The 26,090-nt window shown below is 41.2% G+C and overlaps 1 protein-coding gene across 1 annotated transcript; it reads right to left on the bottom strand.

Annotated features, from left to right (window-relative positions):
• Positions 1-103: 103 nt before the first annotated feature.
• On the bottom strand, positions 104-26,090 carry dhx36 (DEAH (Asp-Glu-Ala-His) box polypeptide 36). The gene is made up of 26 exons (XM_030403580.1): positions 25,492-26,090; positions 24,659-24,816; positions 24,434-24,544; positions 24,073-24,304; positions 23,374-23,412; positions 23,067-23,237; positions 22,853-22,932; positions 19,026-19,100; positions 17,620-17,786; positions 17,431-17,512; positions 17,190-17,330; positions 15,339-15,444; positions 10,929-11,016; positions 9,459-9,514; positions 9,277-9,341; positions 8,562-8,705; positions 8,018-8,135; positions 6,940-7,038; positions 4,985-5,158; positions 4,765-4,851; positions 4,591-4,674; positions 4,341-4,440; positions 3,579-3,669; positions 2,245-2,365; positions 740-892; positions 104-660 (listed from the first exon to the last, which is right to left on the bottom strand). Exons 1-26 carry the CDS (start codon positions 25,750-25,752, stop codon positions 433-435), a joined length of 3,231 nt encoding a protein of 1,076 aa, XP_030259440.1. The 5' UTR covers positions 25,753-26,090; the 3' UTR covers positions 104-432.

The raw sequence follows: 26,090 nt of genomic DNA, 5'->3' as shown, positions 1-26,090 counted from the left end.
TGTCATCTCTTCTTCCTGAGGACCACTGCTAATGAAAATTTAACTTTTATTCCTCCAGTAGCATTTCAAATCTCAGTCTCAGCAAGGCAGACGAAGCAAAGCGTTTGGTGATTCATCCTTTCTTTATTGCGCAGTTCATTAAGTGACATTTCTCAAAAACAAGCACAACCAGAAATGTACAAACTAAACAATGAACAGAACAGCTACTCGTTGTTTTTGAACATGGATTGGTCCTTGCAAAATAATGACCGCAAAAAATAATTACGGGAGTCATTCAAGTGCGTTACTCTTCCCAGTGCTCTGGGTTTGCACCCAGGGAGCACTAAGATTTCCATCATGAAGGAGGCCAGCTGCTTGTCATAAATAATCCCAACTAACCTCCATGTCCAAGGATGCACTCAGTCATTTCCCAGGCCCAACACATGGCTGCTTCTAATCCTCATCGTCATCATCGTCGTCATTGAAATGAATGTGTTGTCCTCTTGGGGCCCACGCTCGGTCATAGCCCCGATTGCCGCCTGCAGGCTTCTCCTGGGTGGTGATGAGGTCTACGATGGCTGTGATGACGGCGCAGTCTTTGGACTGCCGGTTTTGCCAGTCCACGGGAGCGGGGTTGCGAATCTTCTCCTCTAGCAGAGAGTCCAGCTCTTTCTTCAAACTCTGTCGAAAAAGACAAAAAAGGGTGGTCAGCAAAATGGCCCGCCTTGACTAGAGTACTGTTGATGTTTCCTTAGCTTACCTTGACAAGGTGAGCGATGCGAGCCGGGGATCTGAAGACGATCCACTGGTCGACGGCAACGGTCTCCTGTTCCCCGTCTTTCTGGATTGTGATGTCTCCTCCAAAGAACAGCAGAGAGAACGGGGACACCTCGGTGCAGTCGTACAGGAAGATCTGAGGACACACAGGGATGTCAATAACGCACGCCGGCGGAAGGATTACAACTAACACCCTAACAGGCTTGGTGACAGGGAGCGGCATCATTATGACACACCGCGCCCAACAGCTACTCTGTGGTGTGGGCTGAAAGTGTCCCATTAGCGAAGAGAGTTTGAAATGTGTTTCAGTGCCTGTAGTGTGAGGAGAAATGTCATCATGCCCTGACTGTGAATCTCCTCAATGTGTCACACTGTTTCCCATCCATTTACCTACCAGTGCTACACTGACAGCTGCTTATGTAAAGTAGTTTGCCTACTGATATCCACAATGAGAAATAGCAAGAAAGACTGTATGCACGTGCTCACATCAACTGCGTACGTCTGAGGTCAAAAGCCACAGAGACTACACAAGCAGCAGACTGCGGCCAACAAAAGCTATTTCAGCTTTGAAGGTAACAGGCGCAAGTGTGCGGTAGAGAAAGGTGGAGACAAGAGAAATAAAAAAGCAAGGAGACAGCAGGGACTACTGCTTTTGCCCCATGAATGTGTAATGTAATGGACCTCCAGGGGCAAGTGCGTCAGAAGAGATAAAGTTTAACGTCATCCCTCACTTTCTTTTTGTTTTATTTCTTCTATTTTTTCTCCGTCCCCGGACTTCTCCCTCCGTCTCTCTCTCTCGGTAAACAAATGACCTTGACGATCTCATGTTCTCAGAATACCTTTCTGTATCACGGACTAAACTGCATAGCACTGTGCGCAAAAACCACTTAAGGGCTACAAAGAAGAAAAAAACATTTAATGGCGGGAATAATGACGGAGAAATCCAGCAAAACACTTTTCTTCATAACGACGAAGGCAGCAAAGTGAGAGACAACGGCACGGCGGCAATCAGAGACGACATGAAAGGTGTTTTTCTGCAGGATGGCGACATTCACAGAGAGACAGCGTGGAAAGAACAAAGACCGATGGAAGGGAGGGAGAGGAAACGGGAGAGAGAGAAAAAAGGTAGGGAGGCGAGAGACAGAGTGAGAGAGAGAGAGAGAGAGAGAGAGAGAGAGAGAGAGAGAGAGAGAGAGAGAGGGCGGCAGTCACGGAGCCGCATTGACCGTTTTGCAACCCCCTCCCCAACCACCAACCACCTCTTACATTGTGTCTGGAAGCTTTGAAGCACGAGAGCCTTTGAGAGGGAGTTGAAAGGCAGTGTTTTAATCAAATATTCATTCAGTGTAAAGCTGGCGCGGCACAACGGCCAACCTTTAACCACCGGTCTCTCTCTCTCTCTTTCTACACTAGTATACAAAATCAAATAAAGAAAATACAACAAACACACTCCTCCACACTCACTCAAACGACGTCAGCCCTACTTACACTGCTCGTTCTCATCTTGAGGTGGTAGATGAGCCACGTGTAGTTGAACTCGCTCTCTTCAGCATTGACCGACTTTGGGTGGATGTTCACCTTCCCATCAGCCTGGGTGTACACCTTTGCCCTGAGAAAAGATAAATAGTTAGTAAAGTAAGTAAGACTTTAGGTTACAGGGTCAAAAGATGCCGCACAAACATTACAATCAAAAACAATCAAATAGACGAAGGGGAGGATCTTGAACTGGATCCTGAATTTAACAAGGAGCCAGTGAAGTGACATCAAAACTGGGGCGACATGAGAGAAAGTGAGTAGTGTTGCTTCATAGTGTTGGACTAATAGTAATCTGGTAATGGCATCTTGGCTGAAAAGGGAACAAAGAGCATTACAGTAGTCTGAGTGGGAGGTCACAAAGGCATGGATAACACTTCAAAGCTGTATGGAGATACTGTGGTCAAAGTTATGCAACTTTCACATCTACCCACTACTTGTGTGTGTTTGTATGCACCAGCTATTGCCCAGGTAGTATGATAATTTATCATCACCGGAATACAGTTTATCAAAATGAATCACAAAGTAGTTCTGGAAACAACCCATCAGGTGCTTTTGGCTTGTCAACCCATGCATAAAGAATGCTTCCTGCCATTTTGGCACGTAGGGTACCAAAGAGATCTTATGATGCAGTTGGCAAATCCGCTCTGAACATGAAAGTAACACCGTGTTCCACGCTCCTGCACATCAGCCAGACAAAACCGACTGCTTGACTGCGGGGAGGCAAGCTGCTTGTACCAGACAACAGTTGGATTTTGCAGCAAAACAAACGAAAACTGTTTCACGGAGCGATGCTTTCACCAAATACTGCAGCGTTGTGCAGCAGACATGTGAAAAACTTACAACTGGCTCACCATCAAAGCTGTCGAGAATTACCTATGCAGAGGAAATGACCATGGAAATTCCACTGTGCATCTGGGTCTAAAGCTGTCAGCGAGACAGACAAACAGAAGTGACAGCCCTACTGTGAGAGTGTGTGTCTGTCTTTTGCACACAGGTCACAGCCGCTGCCCGAGGGCGGCTTTATGATGACTGCATTGATCCTCAGCTGTGAAAGCTCCTCTGTTTTTCACGATTTTCCTAACACGATCCGTGCACAGCCTCAGGTAATTGTTCCTGGACCCTTAGAGAACTCTTACCTAAGAGGACTGACAAGGTATTGCAGCATGAAGGCCATTTTTTTTCTATCTTAAGATCAATAAAAATGATTGTGTGCTTCTCCATCTTGTGCTGTGCGGCCCTTTTCCTTCATGTCTCTGTTCATCTCCCTCTCTGATGGGCAGACTCACCCAGGCCTCTTTTTGCTGTGAGATGGTCTGATCATGGCCACCTTTGGGTACAGACCGGCTACGATCACAGCCTTGATTAACTTCTCGTTGTCTGGGGAAGAAAGTGAGGAAGGAACAAATGAGCACGGCTACATTTACATATCGAATTTAATCTTCTACTACTGCTCCACAGCCTGCCTTTAAGCCTTTAAACTGCAAAAACTCAAAATCTTACAGAGTATCTTTGTTTAAATTATATTCAAAATATCTCGATAACTCTCTCTCATTTAACACAAGACAAAGTCATCTAACAAGTAACCAAAAAGTCAGTGAAATACAGGACCTAGCCCTAGCACTGTTCAGATAGTACATCTTGAATATCTTGTTAAATTAAAGTTTTGCAAACATCTGGTTTGATTTTCATTTTTTATTTAGTTTTCATGGATGAAATACACTTTTTTTGATATGTCATTTGGTTTTTAAGCTGCTGTGTCATTACAGACTTGATTCAAGAAGATAAATCTGTTTTTAATTGGAAAACCTTGAGGTCAAGGGCCATTGCCCAACTCATACATAAGAAAAAAATAGCACACTGCATTCATACTCATATTTGTATTACAGGGAGTGATGTGTAATGATGTCTGTATGGAATGTACTTGAATCAAAGAGGAAAACATTAATGGTATGAAGCAAAAAGCTTTAGTAGTTGGTTATCAAGATTTATTTTATCTTAATGAACATTTTCTGACGGCTCATCGCAGCCCAAACACTCTTCTGATTTACCTGAGTTGACGTTAGAATTTGGGTCTTTGGGGTCCTTGCTGCTGACGAAGCCTGTGTTCATTAAATGCTCAGTAAACTGGCCCTTCATGTTGTGCAGCATCTGAATGACAAAAGAACAAATTACTTCTAAACTGCCTGCATGTCCTTATCTGCCCAGACCTGAAAACGTATTCACAGAGGACCTGTGATTTTATTTTCAAAGCACTTCAGTGAAGAGCTCAGCACAGCGCTCACAATCAACCCGCCTCACCTGGAGCGTATTGGCAGACAGGAAGTTGTCCCAGCAGTACTCCCGCTCATACCTGGCACCACGCTGTTTCGCTTCCTCCCAACCCTGGCCAATCAATGGAAGATAAATTAAGAAAGGATCGATTCATACAGCACACAGAGATGAAAGAAAACTGACAGATGTGGGCTCTTGTACCTTGAAGGCATTGACAATAGTGAGGTGGTCACTCTTGGAGTTTCTGGACAGGACCTTTCTCCTCATGTCTGCCATCTTCTCTTTACCCTGAAAGAGACACCTTTTTACAAACATTTCTTAAAGAGAGACTCTGCAGTGAAGATAGAGTGCGGCAACATGTTGAAGTGTGCATGTGTCGCTGCAGACTTAAGCTTTCATGTCAGTGGACTGAGTGCCCTACCAGGGGTATGAAGAAAGGGTCTTTGAAGCTGAGTGAAGCGGCGATGGTGAGTGCGGGGTCGAGGCAGCCCAACAGAGCCCCGAACAGGATGAGTTTCCCGATGTGAGGCTCCACGGGGAGACGAGCCAAGTGGAAACCCAGAGCTGTCAGGTTCTCTGAATGGTCCAGGGCGTTCTAACACACAACATGTACACACACTTAATCATCTGAGCTCCAAACAGGCTGTTCTTTTGTTTATCTTTACATATCCACAAAATACTACTGTAAATGAACTGTGTGGGGTGTTTTTTGAGTGTTCCAATAGAGTTAGACTCCATATGTCTCCTTCTTGGTTTACCAGATGGTCATATTCAAAATACAAAACATTATTCTATCTATTGACTTCTGTGGCGAGGAAAAAATATTTGTGCCGTTTTTGGATCATGAGTTGGACTAAGTTGTTCCAGCAAAAAGTGGCACAATCTTATAATGGAGTGTATGCCAAATGAATAAGTCCTAATACATGCTTCACTCTGAGTGTCCTCAGTTGGACACTATCTATAACATTTGGGACCAGTACTTGCAACATATTAGAACTGTGCTGTTATGTTCCATTTCACAAAGTTTTCCTAAACTGACCCCTGTCTCTGTACCTCCTCAACAGCAAAGCCAGTTTTCCTGCAACATTGCAATGTGTTTAAATATTTATTTGATTTAGCCTTTTTCCATTAAAGAGGATGGAGAGGGTTGGAGCTGGTTAAAAAGCCCGCCATTCTTTTTTCTTTTCTTGCTCTTGCATACTCAATCTGACATGTCCAAGCCATTTAATTCTGTGTTGTATATGAAAGAATGTTATAAATATATTCGAATTGATATATTCACATTAAGGGGAACATATTTCCCCAGATTTCAAGGCTCCTGGCTTCATTAAAGTGCAAGTTGAATGCCTTTATATGCATGAGAACTGGTTAATAAACACTCATGACACTCATGCCTTTAATCACCCTGACACATTAATAAAGTTTCATTTTGTTTTCAGGCGAGTTATAATTACCGTCAGGTCAAACACGGTTTCTGCCAATGATTTTCCCTGTCTTCATCTTGTTAGCATGACACATTGTTCATGTTCTTAATCCTTAAATCACCACTAGAAGATAAGCTTCAAAACATCACCTTTACAACTAGAGATCCTGCAGATAATGTTTTCAGAAAGAAGACCTTGAAACCACAAGCTCAGGTTATGAGCTCTGTGGGTCTCTCTTCCTAAGATACTACTGTTTCACAACTGGCTGGTCTACTCTTGTTGCTGGCACAACTGATAGATGTAGTAATTTAAAGATACAATATGAAAATGATTTTGTTTATATCATTAAAAAATTAACATTAAAAGAATAAGAATGAGCAGTGTTAACATCATGTGAAAGTCATCTTTGTATTGTGTTGCAGAGATATGTACTGAAGTTAGCGTGCTAACCAGCTGGTCTCCACCAATCCTGTTACATATGACAACTCTGAGATCCCAGTCTTGACTGCTAGCTACATGGCTAACTAGGTAACAGATGCTACAATTAGCAGCAATTAGCGGCTACTGCCTCCTACTTTTTGGAGTTACCTTCGACAGATGGTCAATTCTTACATATTGCACCTTTAAAGCTGAAACAATTAGTCAATAGCCAGAAAATGAATATTCAACTATTTTGATAATCACTTAGCCAACAGTCATCTTTCAGGCACAGATACCTACAATGCAAAATTCCAGCTTCTTAGCTGTGACTGATGATTTTGGACTGCTGATTGTATAAATGAGATATCTGAAAACATTCTGTTTCATTTTAACAAATTGCAATGAGCATTTCATACCATTTTCTGACCTTTTGTAGAGCAAACAATAACCCTAACCCTGAAATGAACTGTTGCTACTGGTTTCTTCTTAACATATCATTAAAATGATCTAAATGCTCTTTACTATTTCTTACCAGGTCTGTCAGGTTCTTGATTGCCAGGTTGACGCCCTTTTCAGTGGGAGCGTCCAAGGCTTTCTCCAGGAATCGAGCTATAGACCCGAGCTTCAATATCTAGGAAGCACACATCACATTTATCAGCAAAATGATGTCTTGTCATTTGTGACAAATACTGAATTGTGGGCAAACCCTCTTCTTGTTTACTCATATTGCTGTTTACAAGCTGTCTGTGAAAAACAACCAACACCGTGCAGAGTTAACCACATTAACATTCTTCTCCAAGTAGCTGGGCGTGGCACACAATTAATGTGATGATAAAAGATGAGACTTAAATATCCACATTCTCTAAATGTGTTCACCTGCACATCAAAATGAAATTTCTAAATGCACCAAACATCTCTCTGTGACAAAGTAAGGAAGCATTTCTCTGTCTGACTAACAGGGTGGTGTTGGAGTGTTTGTGCATTAGCAGAGTGTGTTGAGGGCTAGCATGTTGACAGTGTTTCTCTCTCTTTAAGGACAGGCTGATGCATTAGTCCGCCTCTCGCCCACTAGCTTCACAAAAACCATATTACACACACATACTCAACTACGTCCAACTGAACCCGTGGAAGACACACTCAATCAAATCCAATAAAGCCACCGGTGTGAGCAATCACCGCAAATACTAGATCCGAGTGAACTCTGGCTTAATGTTCCATTAGCATTGGTTGAAATACGTCTGAGTGGAGTTTGAGGATTTATAAAGAGAATGTGGGAAAAGGGGAGGGAAAATATAGTAAGCAACCAAAGAAGAAATAGAATGACGCTCAGAAGAGGAGCGATTATGATGTCGGCAAAAAGAGAGAACAAGAGCTGGAGAGCACGGGGGCATGAGTCAGCCCTCTGTGTTCATCCCTCTTTCTCATTAGGCAGGAGAAGCTGTAACTCAACCCCAAAGACCTAAAGCAGAAGCACTGTCCTGATCCTCCCCTCCTCCTGCACTCACAGAACTCATTCACAGCAATCCAGTCCTCATCTCAGCTAGCAACCAAACATCTATTTGTCTCTCTCTCCGTCAGTCTGTCTCCCTCTCTATCCGCACACACACAACCTTGATCTGCAGGCACAGCTCCTCCAGCGGCGTCCTCATGATTTCCGGTAATTGATAGGCATCCAGCAGGCTGGCCCTGAGACCGTTGTACAGATGATAGCACTTCCCTGGACACACTCTGGACATATGCGCAGAAACAGAGAGGAAGCAAAAAAAGGTTATGTGTTTCATCAGTGCTGTGACGGGTGCTTAATCTAAAATCAATGGGACGAAACTGCACTCAGTAAGCAGCTCCTGCTAATTGGGCCTTGCTCCACTTTGATGCCAGAGCTTGAGGTCACGGACCGGAGACAACATGGGAGTTGCTGCACACGCCTTTCTCAGCGTTAACAGATGCAAGGGCAGGAAGGCGAAGAAGGGGAAGACTGACAGAAAGCTGAGATGGCGAGAAGCAGGAAAATATAATCCTCCCAGATTAGCATCACACACCCAGAGGCGGAAATATACAGCCTGCCCTCATTATCAGAAATATCAAGAAATACCCTGGCGCCCAGACAAACACACACACACACACACACACACACACACACACACACACACACACCTGCCGGCACGTCCTTTTCGTTGTTTGGCGTTGGCCAGGCTAACCCACTCTGCCGTCATAGTGCTGATGTTGTTGGTGGTGTCGAAGTTGGTCTCCTTAATCTTGCCTCCGTCTATCACATAAACGACGTCATCTATGGTGATGCTGGGAGGACGAGAGGGGAGAGAGAAAAAAGAAGAGGGAGAAAAGAGGGAAAGATATGAAAAAAGGGGCTTGAATAAAGACCAAATCAAAAGGGAAAAAAAGGCACTTCAAAGCAGTCTGTCAAGAACGCCTGGCTAAGACTCACACACACGCAATCATTCAGAAGTAAAAATAAAATTTTGCCCTTCAGTAGGTTTAGAGTCTATATTTAGTGGAGTGATGTGAGGGGAGTGCTGGCAGCTTCTTAATTTACTTGGTTTGCGTGTGTGTGTGTGTGAGATGCATTAACAAATTGCCTGTCAGAGTCTCAGTCTGTTACATCGGAGCAAATGTGACAGTGTTCACAATCAATCCTAGAAATGTATGCTAATGAGCATCAAATTGGCTGTTTGTATCAATGACTGGGACCGGCTGCATAGCACTTATACACAAAAACACTTGATGTGTGTCATCATTTTTCTTTTCTCTTTTTTTTTACAATCTTACTAGAAACAACCAACAACACATTTTCAAAAGGGAGTAAAACTGCAAAGGCTGGACAACCCAAACAAGTACACACAATTACAAATACCTGGTCTCGGCTATATTGGTAGCAATCACAATCTTTCTAACTCCAGGAGGAGGCCTTTTGAACACCTGAGATGAGTGAGAGGGAAAGATTAGATTGGTCTTTTCTGATATTGGAAAGGGAATAAAGACACACACAGACACAGCCAGAGGGACGGACAGAGAGAGGAACAGAAGAAAGCTGACCTGCGTCTGATTAACGGTCGGCATGAGGGAGTGCAAAGGGATGATAACGAACCGGTCTGAAACATAACAGGACACAAAAGAGAAACTCAAACAAAGCACCATTTGCAAACACAAGAGACTACTGCGAGCGCTCGAGGCATGTGATTATGTCTAAAAAATATAACCTTAAATATCCTTGTGAATTTATTTATTAAATGTATTATTCATCTTGTTATTTTGTTATAAGCAGGAATACCGACCTCACTCTGACACAGTATTTCATTAACACTAGAAGTGACCTCAAACCAAACAGTTCAGTTTTAGGAAATCCGATAGATCCCCCCCAGTCATGTTTTATGGCTGTATAAAAACACTCTGCTAGAATAATAATTTCAGTTTGATATGATTTTCCACTGAAGCATCTGGAAAAACCCTGAATCTATAAATATGTGAATACTGTTCATTTTAATAGTTCAACTTCTAAATAAAAGATGTCTGTACTTTAAGTCAATTCTCAGTGTTTGTGCACTGAGGGTTTATTAGTGCTCACATCACAGTTCCAGGCCTATAAAATATCTAGTAAATAATTGTTGCGTTTTTCAGTATTTTCTTGATGAACTCATTGATATGTCTTTAAAATGTCCCACACGGGTGAAATTATCTGTTGCAGATATCTAAAACTTGATGATGTCCATCTGGTTTTTGTAGTTCATGTAGATCAACTACAGCCCAGATTACAAAAAAGTTGGGACGCTGTGTTAAGCATGCATAAAATCAGAACCTGATCATTTGCAAACAAACTGTGTTTACTGACAACGGTTGTACAAACTGTTCCTGAGCTCCTCATCTCCTCTATACCATCATGTGTTTCACAAAGTGGTGAAGCTCGTCACATCCTTGCTTTGTGAATGACTGAGCCTTTCGAGGATGACCAAATCATGACACTATCACCTGTAACCAATGAACCTGTTTACTTGTGGAATGTTCCAAATGGGTGTATTTGGATTATTCCACAACTTTTGGAGTGTCTTGTTGCTCATGTTCCAAGTAGTTTGCTGGCATCAAATTCAGAATGGACAGACATTAACAAAAATCAATAAAGTTTATGAGGTAAAACTGTGGTATTGCCTTTTGCTCGAAAGTTCAGAAACCACCAACAACCAGAATGAAGTACCAGGCCAATACATCGGTGACGTACTGCAAGTTGTAGCATGCGTGTTTCATTTTTGGCTCAGAGTCTGTTTTTAAAAAAGGAAACAGCAAACCGGCCAGCTAGTAACAAACAACATTATATCACAGCTAAACAATATATTAAAATATGTTGTTGGAAACCTTTTGGGCAAGAAATAGACAATGAACAGGATTGTGGGTCATATTTGATCAGTACAGAAACAAAATGGATGACAGATGAGACATTTCACATCATGTCGTATTTTTGACAACAGAAAAAATGAAAAAATGAAGCTGCATGTCACTGTCAAGTGTGTTTACCTGATCGGAACATCTGCTGAGCCATGAGCAGGTCATTGAGAGTGCTGATGTTGTCCCAGCCAGGCAGGAAGACCAAGATTGCTCCTTCCTGTCAGACAAAGACATGACACAACACTTAGCAGCTGAGAGACACAAACACACTAAAAAACAAACTGCCAAGGGAGATAAACAGCCATTAGCCGAAGGAGCCTCGGCAACAACCGAGCCAAGTGGACGGGGCGCCTGTGTCCTCGGAGGAGCCGAGGCAGACAGACAGAGAGGACTTGCCCTGAGCATCCAACCTCCCCATCCAGCCACACAATAGGCACTGACACTGCCTGCCAACATCATTATGACAACAACAGCTCAGCCCTGAAGGACAGCCTCTGCTGCACATTAACACGAAGAAAGTCTCAAATTTCACAAAACAAGCGAAAAACAAAACCAATTAGTCACCTGGAAAATATAGAGACACACGAGTGCAAGCTGAGAAAACATCAGCAGGATAACAGGTGATGGTGACTAATGGATCTGGAGGTATTCCAGTGAGAGCAAAACAGCCGTCTGAAAGCAACTGTGAATGAGTGACCACTTAACTTACAGTACAGGAGGTGTCAGCCACTCAGGCGTACAAACAATATCACACAATGCTAAAATAAGATAAAGAAGCCATTAATGATTAATGAGGAGCGACTGTTATTGTAGCAGCAAGGAACAAGATACAGGGAGTCATGCAGCGAATTTCACTGAACTGCAAGACAGAATATTTTAAAGATTTACTGGGAACGACAGATGCTTGCAGTCAAGCCAAAGTTTTTTACAGCACAATATCAGAAATTATGCCTCAGAGGGCTTTGGTAGAATAAAAAGAGCAACATTATCAACACACACACAAACATATTAAAGACAGAAGCTGTCACTAGTAGCAGCATTGGTAAAATCTACAATGTACAGAAGAGAGACATATATTCATTACGTGCAAAATAGGCTATGTAACCATGCAAACAGACTGTGTAAAAGTTGGACACCTGAATTATTTAGGGCCTAAGAAAGGCTGAGGGATCATGTAAGAATATGTGTCTGGACTTTAATTTTGAAAGAGTCGAATGAAAGCTAGTTTCTTGAATTTGGGTAGGAAGACACAACGAGGAGAAATCAAGAACAGATTTACAAATGTTAATTATTAAGGGTTTGGTACTATTTGAAGATTTTCACTCACCGATTTCACACATCGGCAGCCTATCAGGACCATTGTAGAAATAAATGATTAAATAACTAAATTAAATTATATTTTGTATAAAAGCTGGGAATTGGCAAAAAAACTCAGAAATTGCAATCTAAATTTTGATTGTGTATTTTTTTTTGCTGTTGTTTTCGTTCTTTCTTTTTGTTTTATTTTCTTTATGAGGTGTATGTATGTCAGTTGGTTGGTTTGTAGTTGTCATTTTGTTCGGTCTTTATAATGAACACTAAAAATAATAAGGTACAGATTGTTTTTTTAATAAAAAAAAAAAGCCAAACTACTCAGTGTATCAGTGTTCAATGTGTTTTGTCTTAACATAAACTGCCATTCAATAACAGCTATGTTTTCTCGTTTACTGATTAAGGGACAGAAATCTCTGATAAAAGGATTTTGATGCCAAATTTGGCAGTTGCTCAACACCCACTACTGGAAACACATTTCAGTCAGCACTCAAAAAGTAGTGAGGATTGACGCCCAACTCTATACTCACATAGTCAAAAGTTAGAAACAAAAGAAACAGGATGTCTTCAAAGGTGTTAAGTAGTGTGTGACTAATCCTTGACACAAATATGAAGGCTGCAATTTCCAACATACGCCTGCCGATCAGATTGTGCGAAGCAGACCAGAGCGGCATTATGCACCATGCTGAAATGGTCAGAGATAATTAAGCTTGGATATCAAAGAAAGAAGAAGGAATTTAAGAAACTCTAAACTTAAAAAACCTGAGCAAAATCCAACTTTTACTGTGTGCTAGGATCAATGGGGAAAGGTTTCTGGAAAATGCTATTTCACCACATCAAAGACATATGTACAAAAATATTCTCAGGATAATATCAAGCTTGTATAAAATAAAAAGGACTGCAAGCTATTCATTTCCTGAGAGGGAAGGGAGATAAAGAACAGACATAAGAAGTAGCTTCAGGGCTCTGAGCACCCCTGCCTTTTAATTAAAGCTAATTATTATTACCAGTACCCAACCACCGGCACCCACATGGGACTGTATGTGTGTTAATATCTCTGCATATGTGTCTGTGTGTGTGTGTGTGTGTGTGTGTGTGAAAGAGGAGGAGGAGGAGGAGTGAGATGAAGGCAATGTGCCACTTTACAACCTGTCGGAAACGCATGTTCACACGCATGCGGCCCAGAAAAAGCCTCTGATTAATTCAAACTACAAATAAACTACCATCATACTGAGCTCTCTAATGTTGGACTACTATTTAGTAGGCGCACACACATGCACACACATACACATATGCGCACACACACAGTTGCACCCAGCAGGCGTTCATTAATGACTGCATGTCAACCCCCTAGGTGTTTAATCACAGACCCCTGCGACATAATTAACCAATCATCACAGTCGAAGGCCTGGCAGACGGCCCGTATCCTCGGCTCAGAACGCCGTCATGGCAAATCAGCAAGTACCCCTCTCGGCCGTATAACAATGCCACGGTGAATCAGCTGGTCGACTGGCTCAGGGTGGCCGTGACTGATAGAGATACGGCTTCATGAGGGAAGGGATAATTATTCTGTCTATCTGTGTTAGTCACTCCTCATTCTGGGCCTGTCTCTTTCTTCAGTTCCTCTCTCATAAATGTTCTTTACAAACAGCCACAAAATAGTATGTGAAATAGTTCCACTTCACTTGCAGAAGTGGGTGCGTCCATTTTTTTCATCCTTAAATTCTATCCTTCTGTTTTTCTCAAGTTGTCTTCAGCTTCCATTATTCTCTTTTTAATAGTGACAATAGGTTACACTGAACAGTATTGATTGTGATATTCTTTTCCACTGTGCAGCTCTGTTTCACACATGTTTGCACTGGTCTATGTGACTCTGTGAAAAGAAAATGTTGGAAAAACACAAGAAATACGCTGCAAATACAAATTTGAAAGTCACTGAAATAGTGAATACATTGCAAAATATTTGCTCTGCCGTCATTTCATGTGCACTAACATCACCTGATATGGGAACAGTTCAGTTATGTGTCACTGGATTTATTGAAAAAGTAAAATATTCACACAAAAGAGAATTTTGATCTTACTTTAGTGAACATTCTAATTTAAATCACCAAAATTGAGCACTGAAACAAAGGAAATATAAACGAGGAAATGTAACAAGAACTGGATTGAGAAAAAAGGAAATAGATGCGTGTTGGGAGAGCATCTGTTCGATCACTCATTAGCACAGATCGGCTGCCAGGATCTGTGTTATTTCCTCTGATCTAATATATTGCTCTGCGTTTGGAAGATGGCCCTCCTGTTCCTTCCATCTGCTCTACCTAAGAGTCTAATATACTTCTCTCCTTTCTACTTCTGTGTAAACTATCAACTTTATCAGATCTGATACCATCTTCCGCATGGACCACTGCTCTGTCGGGAGATATAAAAGTCCAACGATGTAAATCTTAAAGTATCCAAGAAAAGTTTTCGTCAAACAAGCACTCAGGGCTTATAGACTACTCATGTTCCCTGGAATCCCATTCATTTTTTAGTTTATTTCTGCAGAGACAGCTCACATTATTAAAAATATCTGCAGAAGAGTTAGCAAGCAGCTAATTCTAGGTGCTGTATCATTGGCAACTGGACTTGTTTCAGTTTCTTGAAGACGTTTTACCTCTCATCCAAGAGGCCCCTTCAGTACCAACTAACTAGCAGGGAGTTTGCAGGCTTTTAAACTCTGTGTGGGAGTAAGGCAGCAAGTGGCCCTAACGACTCTGTAAGGACACTCCCACACATAGTTTAAAAGCCTGCAACTCCCCTCCAGTTAGAGGAAGCCTCTTGGAGAGGTGAAACATCTTCAAGAAACTGAGACAAGTCCAGTTGCCTATGACACAGGTCTTAGAATTACACACAAATGTATGACCGAGAACCCTTTATCAACAGCAAGCAGCTATCTCAAATCTATTGTCTCCAGGCAGGTGGGTGGAAAAAAAGGACAGAACAATAAATACAATCCATAAAACAGCATAAAACAGAACAATAAATATAATCATTGGAGGTGATACTTTTGGGCTGATATTTAGCCTAATCTGAAAGATGGTTTTAAACACTGCAAAGCTTCTTGAGTCACTAATGTTTTTGGGTGCGGGTAATTTCATGGCTGAGGATTAGAAATCTAATTTCAGACACAAAAATTGTTGCCACTTGCAGACAGCTACCCTGACACCAGACACACAAAGCTGAACCCACCTCGTCATTGAGCACAATATGGCGAATCAGCGCCAGGATCAGCTCTAGGTCAATCTTGTCATCATTGTCCAACATCTCCACTGCTTCAATGGTGCTGTCAGAGTATCTGTAAAACATGGGACACAGAAGAATACATAAATAATGACTAATCCATTTTCTATGCTTTAACATGGAAAGTATCCAAGTATTACATTAATTGTTGCTTTGGTTGTCACACCCGGGTTATGGCTGCAGGTATCTATTTATACAAAGACGACAAACAGTTTTGACTCACACTTGATAAATGCTGAGAGAGTCTTAATTGTATTGTTAATTCTGACATCAGCTGTCATCACCATATTTTTTCCTCAAATGAGGAAACTTTCTCGCTTTTATACTGGGTTTGAACCTTTGCAAATTACTTGCTCAGATACATGAAAGATTCCAAATATGGAAGCTCTCTCAGTGCCGTTAATGTGAGAGTGAATGGTCATTAATGAGCTCATCAGAGTTGTGAGAATGGCGCCTCATCGATGTCTGTGTGGTGTTAAACAACACAAGTATTGTTATGGCCCTGGAGTTGTTCACCAAAACAATTGGGAACTTATTCCAGAGAGTGACAAAAAAAGATATTCACACGCTGCATTCCAGCCAGGATTCAACACAAAACATAATTCTGTGTTTTTTGTGGATTTATTTTGGTTTGAAGCTTAAGCTTATGTAATCTTTCAGGTATAATATTACCCAGCCAGTGTTGAGCACATTTGGTTACATGCTGGGTTGAACGTATCAAACTATCAGAATTCTGTCAGAATGACCATTTCTTTTTCATAGAATATTTTAGTATGTTTTCAAATAAATGGAAAGATAGCAAAACATTATAGCCCCATTATTAAAATGCACAAATGACAGTGCATACAGCCCCTAGAACTACAGTCTTTTTATACAAAATTCCCTTGTTTTGCTACTTGGCCTCTACTGCAGCTCAGTGAGGAAAATATTCACAAAATTACTGTTAATTTAGAAGATAATCATTTTAACAGTTTAACTGAGACTGATGTTGAAACGTCAGTATGAACAGGATGAATGAACACAGGCAGAAACCCTGTTTCAATCTTCATAAAGCCATGGAATGCTAAATAGCCCCTAACCTTACATTTGCCACTTGAGCCTGAATAACACCTGGGCATCAAGGACCCACAGTACTTGCACAGAGTGTAGGAAGGCAGTGTAGGAAGTGATCTATAATTCTGCCTGGAGCTCTCTGCTCATCGACCGCTGTAGCGATGTCATAACACAATCAGGGCGCCGTTTGTGGTCCAGCACTTGAATACACTTTCTACAGACATAATGTTGACATTCTCTTACAGCAATAAGATGTGATAAAGTGAAGACAAATGTTTTCTGACTGTTGCTGAGAAGAGGACGACATCTTAAGTGAAATGTTAAGGTAGTTGCCGGAAGGAAAAGTGCAAAGTGGCAGTTACAGTGTTTAAATAGGCCACTTTACGTAAACGCAGTTCTATTTTTTGAAAAGAAGCAAAAAAGCTACAACATTGCCGTTTTTCATACTTTTGGGGAGACAGCAGCCACTATGGCGAAGCTTCAACACTTCAATGCAGATGTATAAATCAGCGTTAACTTGACAAATCTCTCTTAGGGTCAAGTTTTCCGAAAAGCACTCAGTCGGCTTTGTATTCAGCTTTAACCACTCGAGTGTCAACTTGAGGTTCAAATTCACAAAGAGAAGCAAGTTTTTTTTTCTAAACTGTGAATGTCACACAGCCAAATCCTCCCACTTCAGCAACACATCTATCAACCTGGCAGCTGCTCTGCCAATTTATCTACCCTTCTGTGTTCTCACTAACTCACCTGCCCTGCAGCGTGCGAGCATAACAAGGCCAGCTCTCCTTGTATTCAGTCTCTTTCTCCTCCTTCTCAGATCTGGCATTGCGTCCATGCCAAAAGTTTCTCTTCCATGTGGGGCGACGGTCCTTATTCTGGGGTCGATACCTGGCAAACACAAGCCAAACAGTTTACATAAGACCCTAATAAAAGGGTTGTAGTGGTACCATTTGTCTTTTTTTAATTTGTGTCTGTGCATGTGTTTTACCTGGTCATCTCCACAATGTCCTCAAGTAGGAACTCTTCCACTGGGAATGTCAAACCAGGGATGTGGATCATTGGACAGTTGCCTGAAGGAGTGTGACACAGGGAAAGGGTTAGATAAGAAGAAGAAACCAATTAAATTGCAAGATTAGTGTGGAAGAAGGTTGAGTGTGTTATTTGGTGGTTTGCATACCAAAATATCTGGAAAATTTCTCTGCGTTGAGCGTGGCACTCATGAGGACGACCTTGAGGTCATCGCGGGTGCTAAGCAGGTCCTTCACGATGATAAGCAAAACATCAGACTGCAGGTTTCTCTCGTGGATCTCGTCCAACACCAGGTGACTGACACTGGACAATAATCTGACACACAACAAAAACAAACAAGAAAACAGGGTTTTTAATGGTTTACGTGTACAGCTGTATGTCCTCACTTGAAGTATAATAAAGATCATGTTCTTAGTTTTTTTTATCAAAGTGTTTTTATTTTTTATATTTTGCTGCATAATTCTTGAACCATGACACTCTGATGCACATATCTTTACTTTTTTGGTTCAAATCTGAGCATTATATATTAGAAGCCACACCCATTTGCAGCTAATAAACATTTTTTCCTTAATAAATGGAAAAAATATATAATAAGTCTTTGGATACCAACAGCAGTTTATATAGACAGATTCCAAAAAAGTTGGGATAACGTGTAAAACACAATGATATAACAGAATATGATCATTTGCTAACCCTTTGGACATATTCTTAATTGAGAACATAAAAGACAATATATTCAGGGGCAACAAAAGACTGGGAAAGTTGTGAAATGCTCAACATTCCGCGGGTAAACAGGTTCACTGGTAGCAGGTGTTAGTCATGCTCTTTTATTAAAGTCATGATTGTATTAAGGATTTCACTACACAGGCTCAGGAACACTTGATTGCATTGTGTTTTTATTTACATTTCAAAACTTTTTTGGAATGAGGGTTGCACTTATCAGTACAGCAGTAGCCAGTGATTACGAGTCAGCAGCATCTGAAAGGGTTAATGCGTCACTAAAGTGATGGCTTGAATCCAATAGTCACACCATGACTGGCAAGTGTAAACACAGCTGAGGTCCACGCCGAATGCCAGCTTGTGAGCCAGCTGCTGTGTCAATCTACCTGAATTCTAAAAAAGTTGCAGCACTTTATCAGACTGCTGTAGTCCTGAAATGACTCTAACAAGAATCATGTCAATTGTGAAGGAAGCATGAAGCAAGACGACAAGAAATGCTGGCACCCTCACTAAGTCTCTGTGTTTCCTCTGAAGACACTCAGAATGCAAGGATGAGCAGGCAGGGATGAGTCAACAAAAGCCCTGTGTGCGTGCGTGTGTGTGTGCGCATGTGTGTGTCTTCATTTCTCTGCGTGTCAGAATGGGGACCCATACTAATGCTTCTCCCACAGACAGTAGAGTCTACCACAAATCATTGGGGATAAAACAGAGTGACACAGAATGGAGAAAGGACAGCTGAAACAGACAAAAACAGACAAAAAGCCAAGCTGGGAGAGGATGTGATGAGGATGAGGATGAGGAAGCAGTGACAGATGTAGGTGGTTGAGTACTCACGGGTCTGAGCGAAGCCACTGAAGAATAATGCCTGTTGTACAGTACAGGACCGAACCTTGTCTCCGTGGTAACCGGCTGAGAAATGGGAGGAGAAGGGAAAGAAAAAAAGACTTTACATTTCCAAAATGACACAGATTAAGACCAGTACAGTAATAGACAAAGTCATTTTCCTACATCTGTGTCTGCAACTGTAGAAGACTATATTTCGTTTTCTTCAGTTTGTTGTTTAAAGATTATGCAAAGCAACTATATCTTGATGCTCAGCATGAACACAGAAGTGCTTGTTGCTATGTTGCTATCAAAAGTTGTTGTTACAGAAAAAGCTATTTAATATCAAATGTAACTGGCTGTAATAGGAACTTGTGTTAACACTATTTTCATACCAGACTAAGCATAAGCATTATTCAATAATGAAAGGTTTCTTCATTGATATCAACCATGAAATAATTTCTCATTTATTTCGATCCCAAACAAAGCTGACACCTGCCGCAACAAAAGCTTTAATGCTTCACTGATGTGTAAAAACACATCAAAGCATCAACACACCAATGCAAATAATCACAAAACCAAAGCAGTGAAACAAAAAAACAACACTGGGACTAATAAAACCTTACTTGGGCTGTAACTCCAGCTTGTTTTGAAATTAGATAAAAAATGTTTTTTTTAAAATGCTCTGTGGAGGTGAGCGTGGTCGAGGCACGGCTGTGGGCTCAGGAGAGCAGCGCCAGGCGAGTGATTGACAGAGCTGCCACCCGGTTAGTAATCACTGTCTCCCTTTATATGCAGTAGCGTGCTCGACCTCAGATGGAGGAGGCAGGGGAGATGCACGAGCCACGATCTGTCCCTGGAGTGCATTACGTTGTCATACAGGTTTGAGCTCAATAAAAGAGGCTTATACCCAGAACTGTGTGCGTGTTGATTACCGAGATAACTCACGGCTACATGCTCATTAAATTTTTCCCAAACGTAATACGTCTTCCAAATTCTTCCTTGTCAAACCAAGAGTCCCAAATCCAAAGATTCTTCACTTACTGTCATAAATGACAAAAAAGGGTGCACATCTTAATATTTACAAACCTGGATTTTTTTTTTTTAATCTATTAGCAAAATAGTTGGCAATTTATTTTCTTTCAACTAATCTAATTCAAATTCTTATCAAAATGTTACAATTTTAGACAGAAACGATTATTGTTAAACTGTAAAAAATCCAAGTGTTTGATAACCACATCTCAGGGATCCCTGCAAAAAATGTGTGTATATTGGTCTATATATTGATATTGGAATGTTTCCTCCGCAATATCTTTATTTTGGCATCAGCTTTGGCTGCATTATACAGATAACTTGCTGGGATCCAGGTGCCATGGCTAGATTAACCTGCTGGTGGGCCTCAGGGCTAATAGGTGCTACTGGACCTCTATGGATCTCCCAGTCCTCACTCTCTGTGCAGTATGTCTAGTTTATCTATGCTGCAATACGTCCTGGAGACAGGTTTGCTTTGTAGTTACTCGATTAAATCACAAATTAGTTTAGTGAAATGCTAAATGTAAGCACAAACTTCCAATTACAGTCGATTCAGGGACCCTCTTCCACACACAACCTCAAGGTCCCACAATAAAGCAGCACCAACCTTAATGGCCCTATTAAGGCTATTGGTGCATATTTACAAACAACTTTTGAATTAAATCAGAATTAAACAGAACGCATTGAGCTTTGAGGGCCCTGGAACAGCTCCTTGCTTTGTCTGTTTGCTACTGCAGTTCACTTTATTTTCAAGTCAATAATGAGATAAATATCTAGATTGCGACTGCGTCTCTCAGATCTCTGGCTGTGTTACCTCCTAAAAGATGACTGTTTATTTTGAAATCTCATAGCTGAGAAAGATTAGGAATCACACTTACTTTATTAACCCTAGACAGCTTCTTACATTATGGGACATTTATTCATACAGTGTCTTTCTGCAGAGACTGAGTCACGAGGACTACCACAGTGCCTCCCTGCAGATGGAACTGAAGTTTCTAAAGTAAAAGATGGAATGTGTTTTTGGCCAATTTGTATTCAGTTTTCAAAGAAGCTGATGACCAACTGAGAGACAAAAGAAAAGTAAAGACAAGAAGAGTGTACTTTTTTTTATATCAGTTGCTATGTGGGGGTGAATCAACAGAAGTTAGACAAAGTTTTAAGAACTAATGCTGCATATATACCAACTGAGAGACACCTGTGGTCTCTCTCAGTGGGCAGTGACAGCAAAGCAGCGAGCATAAAAACATGCCTTTCTAAACTGTCAAGACTTATTCAAGGTCTTTGTTACAAAGAACTACTTTGTTTTTCTTCTTTATTCATTGTTTTAAGGAGAGCTATGAATCACAGTGACGGTAACTTTGTAAAACTACAGGGGGAAAAAAAAGTATTAAATGATTTAAAAATGGTCTTAAATTCACAGTCTGTCACCTCTTTTATGTCCCATTCTTTGACATTCAGTAATCATTTTTTCTCCATCTGTTCGCTTCTCATTCCTCGTATCAGTCTCACTTCATATCACACCTGAGCTGCCTCTATCCTCCCGTCTTTCTGCACCCATCTAATCCTCTCTCATACTCCATAGTCTATTGTATGTAATTCACTTTAGATTGCTGCACCCTCTCATGCCGTTCAAGTACCTTTCCCATCCAGCAATCTTCATATATTCTGCCCCTCAAAAAAACTTGACACCTGTAGTCTTCATCCATGCCATGTATTTCCATTATCCATCTTAATTCAGCCCATACGTCAAGAAACACATTTGTGATACGTGGATCAAGCAAAAGCAGTTCATGTGAAATCTCATGTGCATAGATACCACAAAACAAGTCACATTTAGAGGTACATCTGCTTCATTCTAAAGGCTGTGAATCAAACATTATCCTCAGTAAAGATAACTGCACCAAGGAAATCTTTAGTCAAACCCACAAAGGCTCAAAATCACAAGTAAACATCAAGATGAAAGTCAGAATTCTGCAACAAAATCCTTCTACACCAAGGCAATTTAAAGTTAAGGCAATAAAAAGACACACATAAATGGATGTGCAGTTGCAGCGCAGTGGAAGATTTGAATAAATGTTCCCACGTTTGACTTAAAAAAAATAAAGTCCTGATGTAAAGATCTGAGAGTTGGAGCACATCTCAGGTTTTCTGGTTTAGTTTTGACTTGGGGGGGGGGACAGTAAGCAGACCAGCCCAAGAAAAATCTGAGATGTCTCTACGGTTCATAATGGGGCAGCAGATCAGAAATTGTATTTTCTCCCCTAAACCGTTCAGTGCTTCATAAACCAGCAGTCGTATTTCAAAATCAATGTTGTGATTCTCTCCCTCAGGACTGTAGCAGCAGCGCTCTGACTCAGCTGCAGCTGTCTGATCAACTTTTAAGAGACACCTGTAAAGACAGCATTACAGCAGTCGAGCCTGCTGAAGATAAATACATGGACACGTTTTTCTAAATCCTGCTGGGACACAAGTACTTTACTCTCAACTCATGACTACACCAACATTTCTGGCCTGGTTTGTGGTCCGTAACATGATTGACTTGAGGCAAGTACGGACTTTTTCATTATTCTATGGGTCAAAATATGTTTTGTTGCATCTTTCTTTACTGGAAGACATTTTGGCACATCCAATCACTGATTTAAATGCACTTACTCAGTAATTATCTGCGACCATAGTAAGCTGGTGATATACTTCTAGAAACTCATCACTGGCCATTTCTTTTGGTTCCCTAATTACTAGACCAATTGCTATTTTAGCACCAATGTGCTTGCATTTTACACAATATATGTCTGAAGAGACTTCCTTACCTCTGCAGGCGGATTTGATAACCACAAGAGTTTCCATTCCCTACACTCTCTGCCCTCTCCGCTGCTACACGCTCTGCTACCTGTGGGGAAAAATATTAAGAAAACATCAGCATTGTGACAAAAATACTCATCAGATGTACATGACGAATGCAGGATAACAAACAAACAATGCCTAATCATATCAAAGCGACATGCAATCCAAAAGAGTACATACTGAGATGGCACTGATGCGGCGAGGCTGCGTGCAGACCACACGACACATCGAGCCGACGCCTCGATTGATGTAGTCATCTAAGATGAATTGGGTGACCTGAGTGGTCTTTCCACACCCTGTTTCACCACTCACCACCAAGACACGGTTCGAGTTGATCAACTCTACCAGCTCCTGAGGACGTAGAGATGGAAGCAGGTGAGACAAAGTGGAATTATGAGATGAGAAGGATGGTAATAAGATTTCAAATTTGAAAAGGGAGAAAGTCTGCCTCGTGAAGCTCTATGAGTGCATGAAATCAAAAACGTACCTCTTTTTTCCCGTAGGATGGTAGCTTTTCCCTGAATTTCTGAGGACAAATTATGAGCAAAGAGCAGATGATCCATCTTTACAACTTGAATGTGTTTACATACTAAAACAACTCATATTTAATTCTTTAAATGGTTTGGCAATATTTCAGTAATTCCTCTCCATTCACTGAATGGAATAATATGACATTACAATACTGTGATGCTGTGAGTCATCTGTTCTGTAAATCAATGTTTAAAATATTCAACACTATATATAAATGGAATACTGTGAAAATATCCCTGTGATTACAGAGATGTTAATTCACCATATGGCTCAGGTTTAGTCTGTGTTAGGGTCTTGTACTAGACTGTCTAGAGCTATAAACATAAACATCTGTTGACCTGTAAATCTCAGAGAAGCCAACATAGCAACAGATTCTTACAAACCAACTGGCATGTGTTATTTATTATTGCAACACAGATGCTCTGCATCATCTACAATTGTCCCTCTGTTGTCGTGTAAATCATACTCCACTGTTGCGGACAGAAATCAACATGCAAAAGGATGGACATCAAAATCGCAATAAAAGTCTTGCACAGTTGACGCTGTACAGGCACATGGTAAAATCCTTTAATTCAAAATAATTCATCGTTAGATCAATGCAAGCAATAGGCTTAACTTTTATCGCTGTATACAAAAAACTGATCATTATACTCACGAGCATCTCTTTGTACTTTGAATCTGATTTCTTGCTCTGCAGATCTCTCTGTAAGCGCTCGTCCAGTGAACTGTCTCTGCGTACTTCCTGAAATAAAAACTCCAGATCCTTGTCTTTCTTTCTAAGTTCCTCTTTGTCCTCCTGCTGCTGCTGCTGCTGCTGTTCTTCTTCGTCATCATCACCATCCCACTGGTCTGGAGTCTCATCTTTAACGACTGCCTGCGTGAAATAACTAAACAAAAACATTTAAGTGTGTAAAACTCCACAGTATACAAAGTAGATCACCAGACAATATTGGTTGAGTTGTGACTGAGGCATGAAGCACCATCAAATATCAAACTTATTTTGTTTCTCAAGTTACCGTTGTGATTTTTGAGTTGCTTTCTGGCCCACACCAATTTCTTCCTCCTCTTCTTCATTTTTGATCTCGATCTTTATTTTCTCCTCTTCTGGCTCATCCCCATCAAAGTAACTGCACAAAAAGGTCATAAACATGTAAATTGGAGTACTGACACTCCAGAAAATTTTATTTTATTTAGCTTTCCCATTTTCATTATTGTAAGCTATAAATTCCAGCTGTTCTTACCAATGACCACCGCTATTTGCAGCTGCCCGCCAGTTGCCAGACGTAGTGGCTCTTGTATCCCAGCCGCCTCTTGCTGGACCAGGCTGTTCATTCTGGACTGAGTTAAGCAGCTTGGTGATGTGCTGCTCTCTGGCCTCGTCCATCTGGACCACCGCCCGCTGCACACAGACAAGGGAAGAGGAAAGGTCCTTGCATTTAGCCTAACCAGATGTGATAATATGGCTTGGTTTGAAGAAATCGTTTCCTATGTTGTACTTCGTACTACAAATGTTTTCCCACTGAAAAAAATCCCACTTATATCCCTCTGAAACTATGAAATCCATATAACAGTAACACGAAATGCTTCTGATATTTAATTTTTTTTATTTGTGTAACAGCTGGATGATTACTTGTCCTTATAGCACTTTATAACATCTGTGCTATATAAATTACGTTTATTCGCTTAAGGGATAAAAAATAATTCTGCTGCTCACCGATACAAAATCCAGTAAACGAAATAAACAGCTGTAGTTTTTTCCAGTGGTAATTTGTTGTGGTCATGGGCTACTTAATCTGAAACTACAAGTTTAATGAATCAAAAACGAACATTCGGGTAAGGTTTGCCTTTTTCCTCATTGCCTCGCTCATGTGTGCAAGATTTTGCCCACAGAGCAGCATGCATCATATCAGCCTGTGCCCCACACTTCACAGTTGACGCTTTAGTTCAGAAGTATTAACTATTTACGTATAACGTTATGTCTCTCACATCTGTGTTGAAGGTCCTGATCTGTGTTTCTCATACACTGACACTATGCAAGCGACCATGGACAAGAACAACCAAACTCGGTCCATACCGATCTCCGGTCAGCCTGTTTCCTCCTCACGGCTCCATATCTTGCGTACCACAGACCAATCTCCCGGCCCTTCAGGTGTGGAGGAGGACGGTCCCGTTGTCCACCTCCACCGCCACCTCCTCTATCTTGGTCAAAGTCGGAACTGTGTCCCCTCGAGCCTCCTCCACCTCCTCTGTCCCATCTCTCCCTGCTTCCATCTCTGTTGCCTCGACCTCCTCTTCTGCCTCTTCTCCCACCTCCACCGCCATATCCATAACTCATACCGCCGTCGGGAAAAAGCGGTAGTTGCACCAAATGCTAAACCTCTGTCAGGATAACTGTTAACCGTTAAAAACGGTTCCTTCTAACGTTAACGTTAGCTACTCGCTAACGCTAATGTTGCTCAGCTAGCTGTTGGATGGATTTGTGGACCAGAAACTGACGTTATAAATATGAAGCTACACCCACGAAGCTACTGGCCGTTCATTTATTGAAAACTACATGTACCCCTTAGATTTCGGTACAATAATTAGCTCATAAAACAACAGCAAGCAGGCGCTGCTGTCAAATTGCAGCAGTTTGTGTGCATTTGTCGATTCCATCCGGCATGTCGCACAGTA

This window comes from Sparus aurata, chromosome 2 (genome assembly GCF_900880675.1).
Source record: "Sparus aurata chromosome 2, fSpaAur1.1, whole genome shotgun sequence".
NCBI classification, from domain to species: Eukaryota; Metazoa; Chordata; class Actinopteri; order Spariformes; family Sparidae; genus Sparus; species Sparus aurata.
This window is presented reverse-complemented; position numbering and strand designations above follow the sequence as displayed.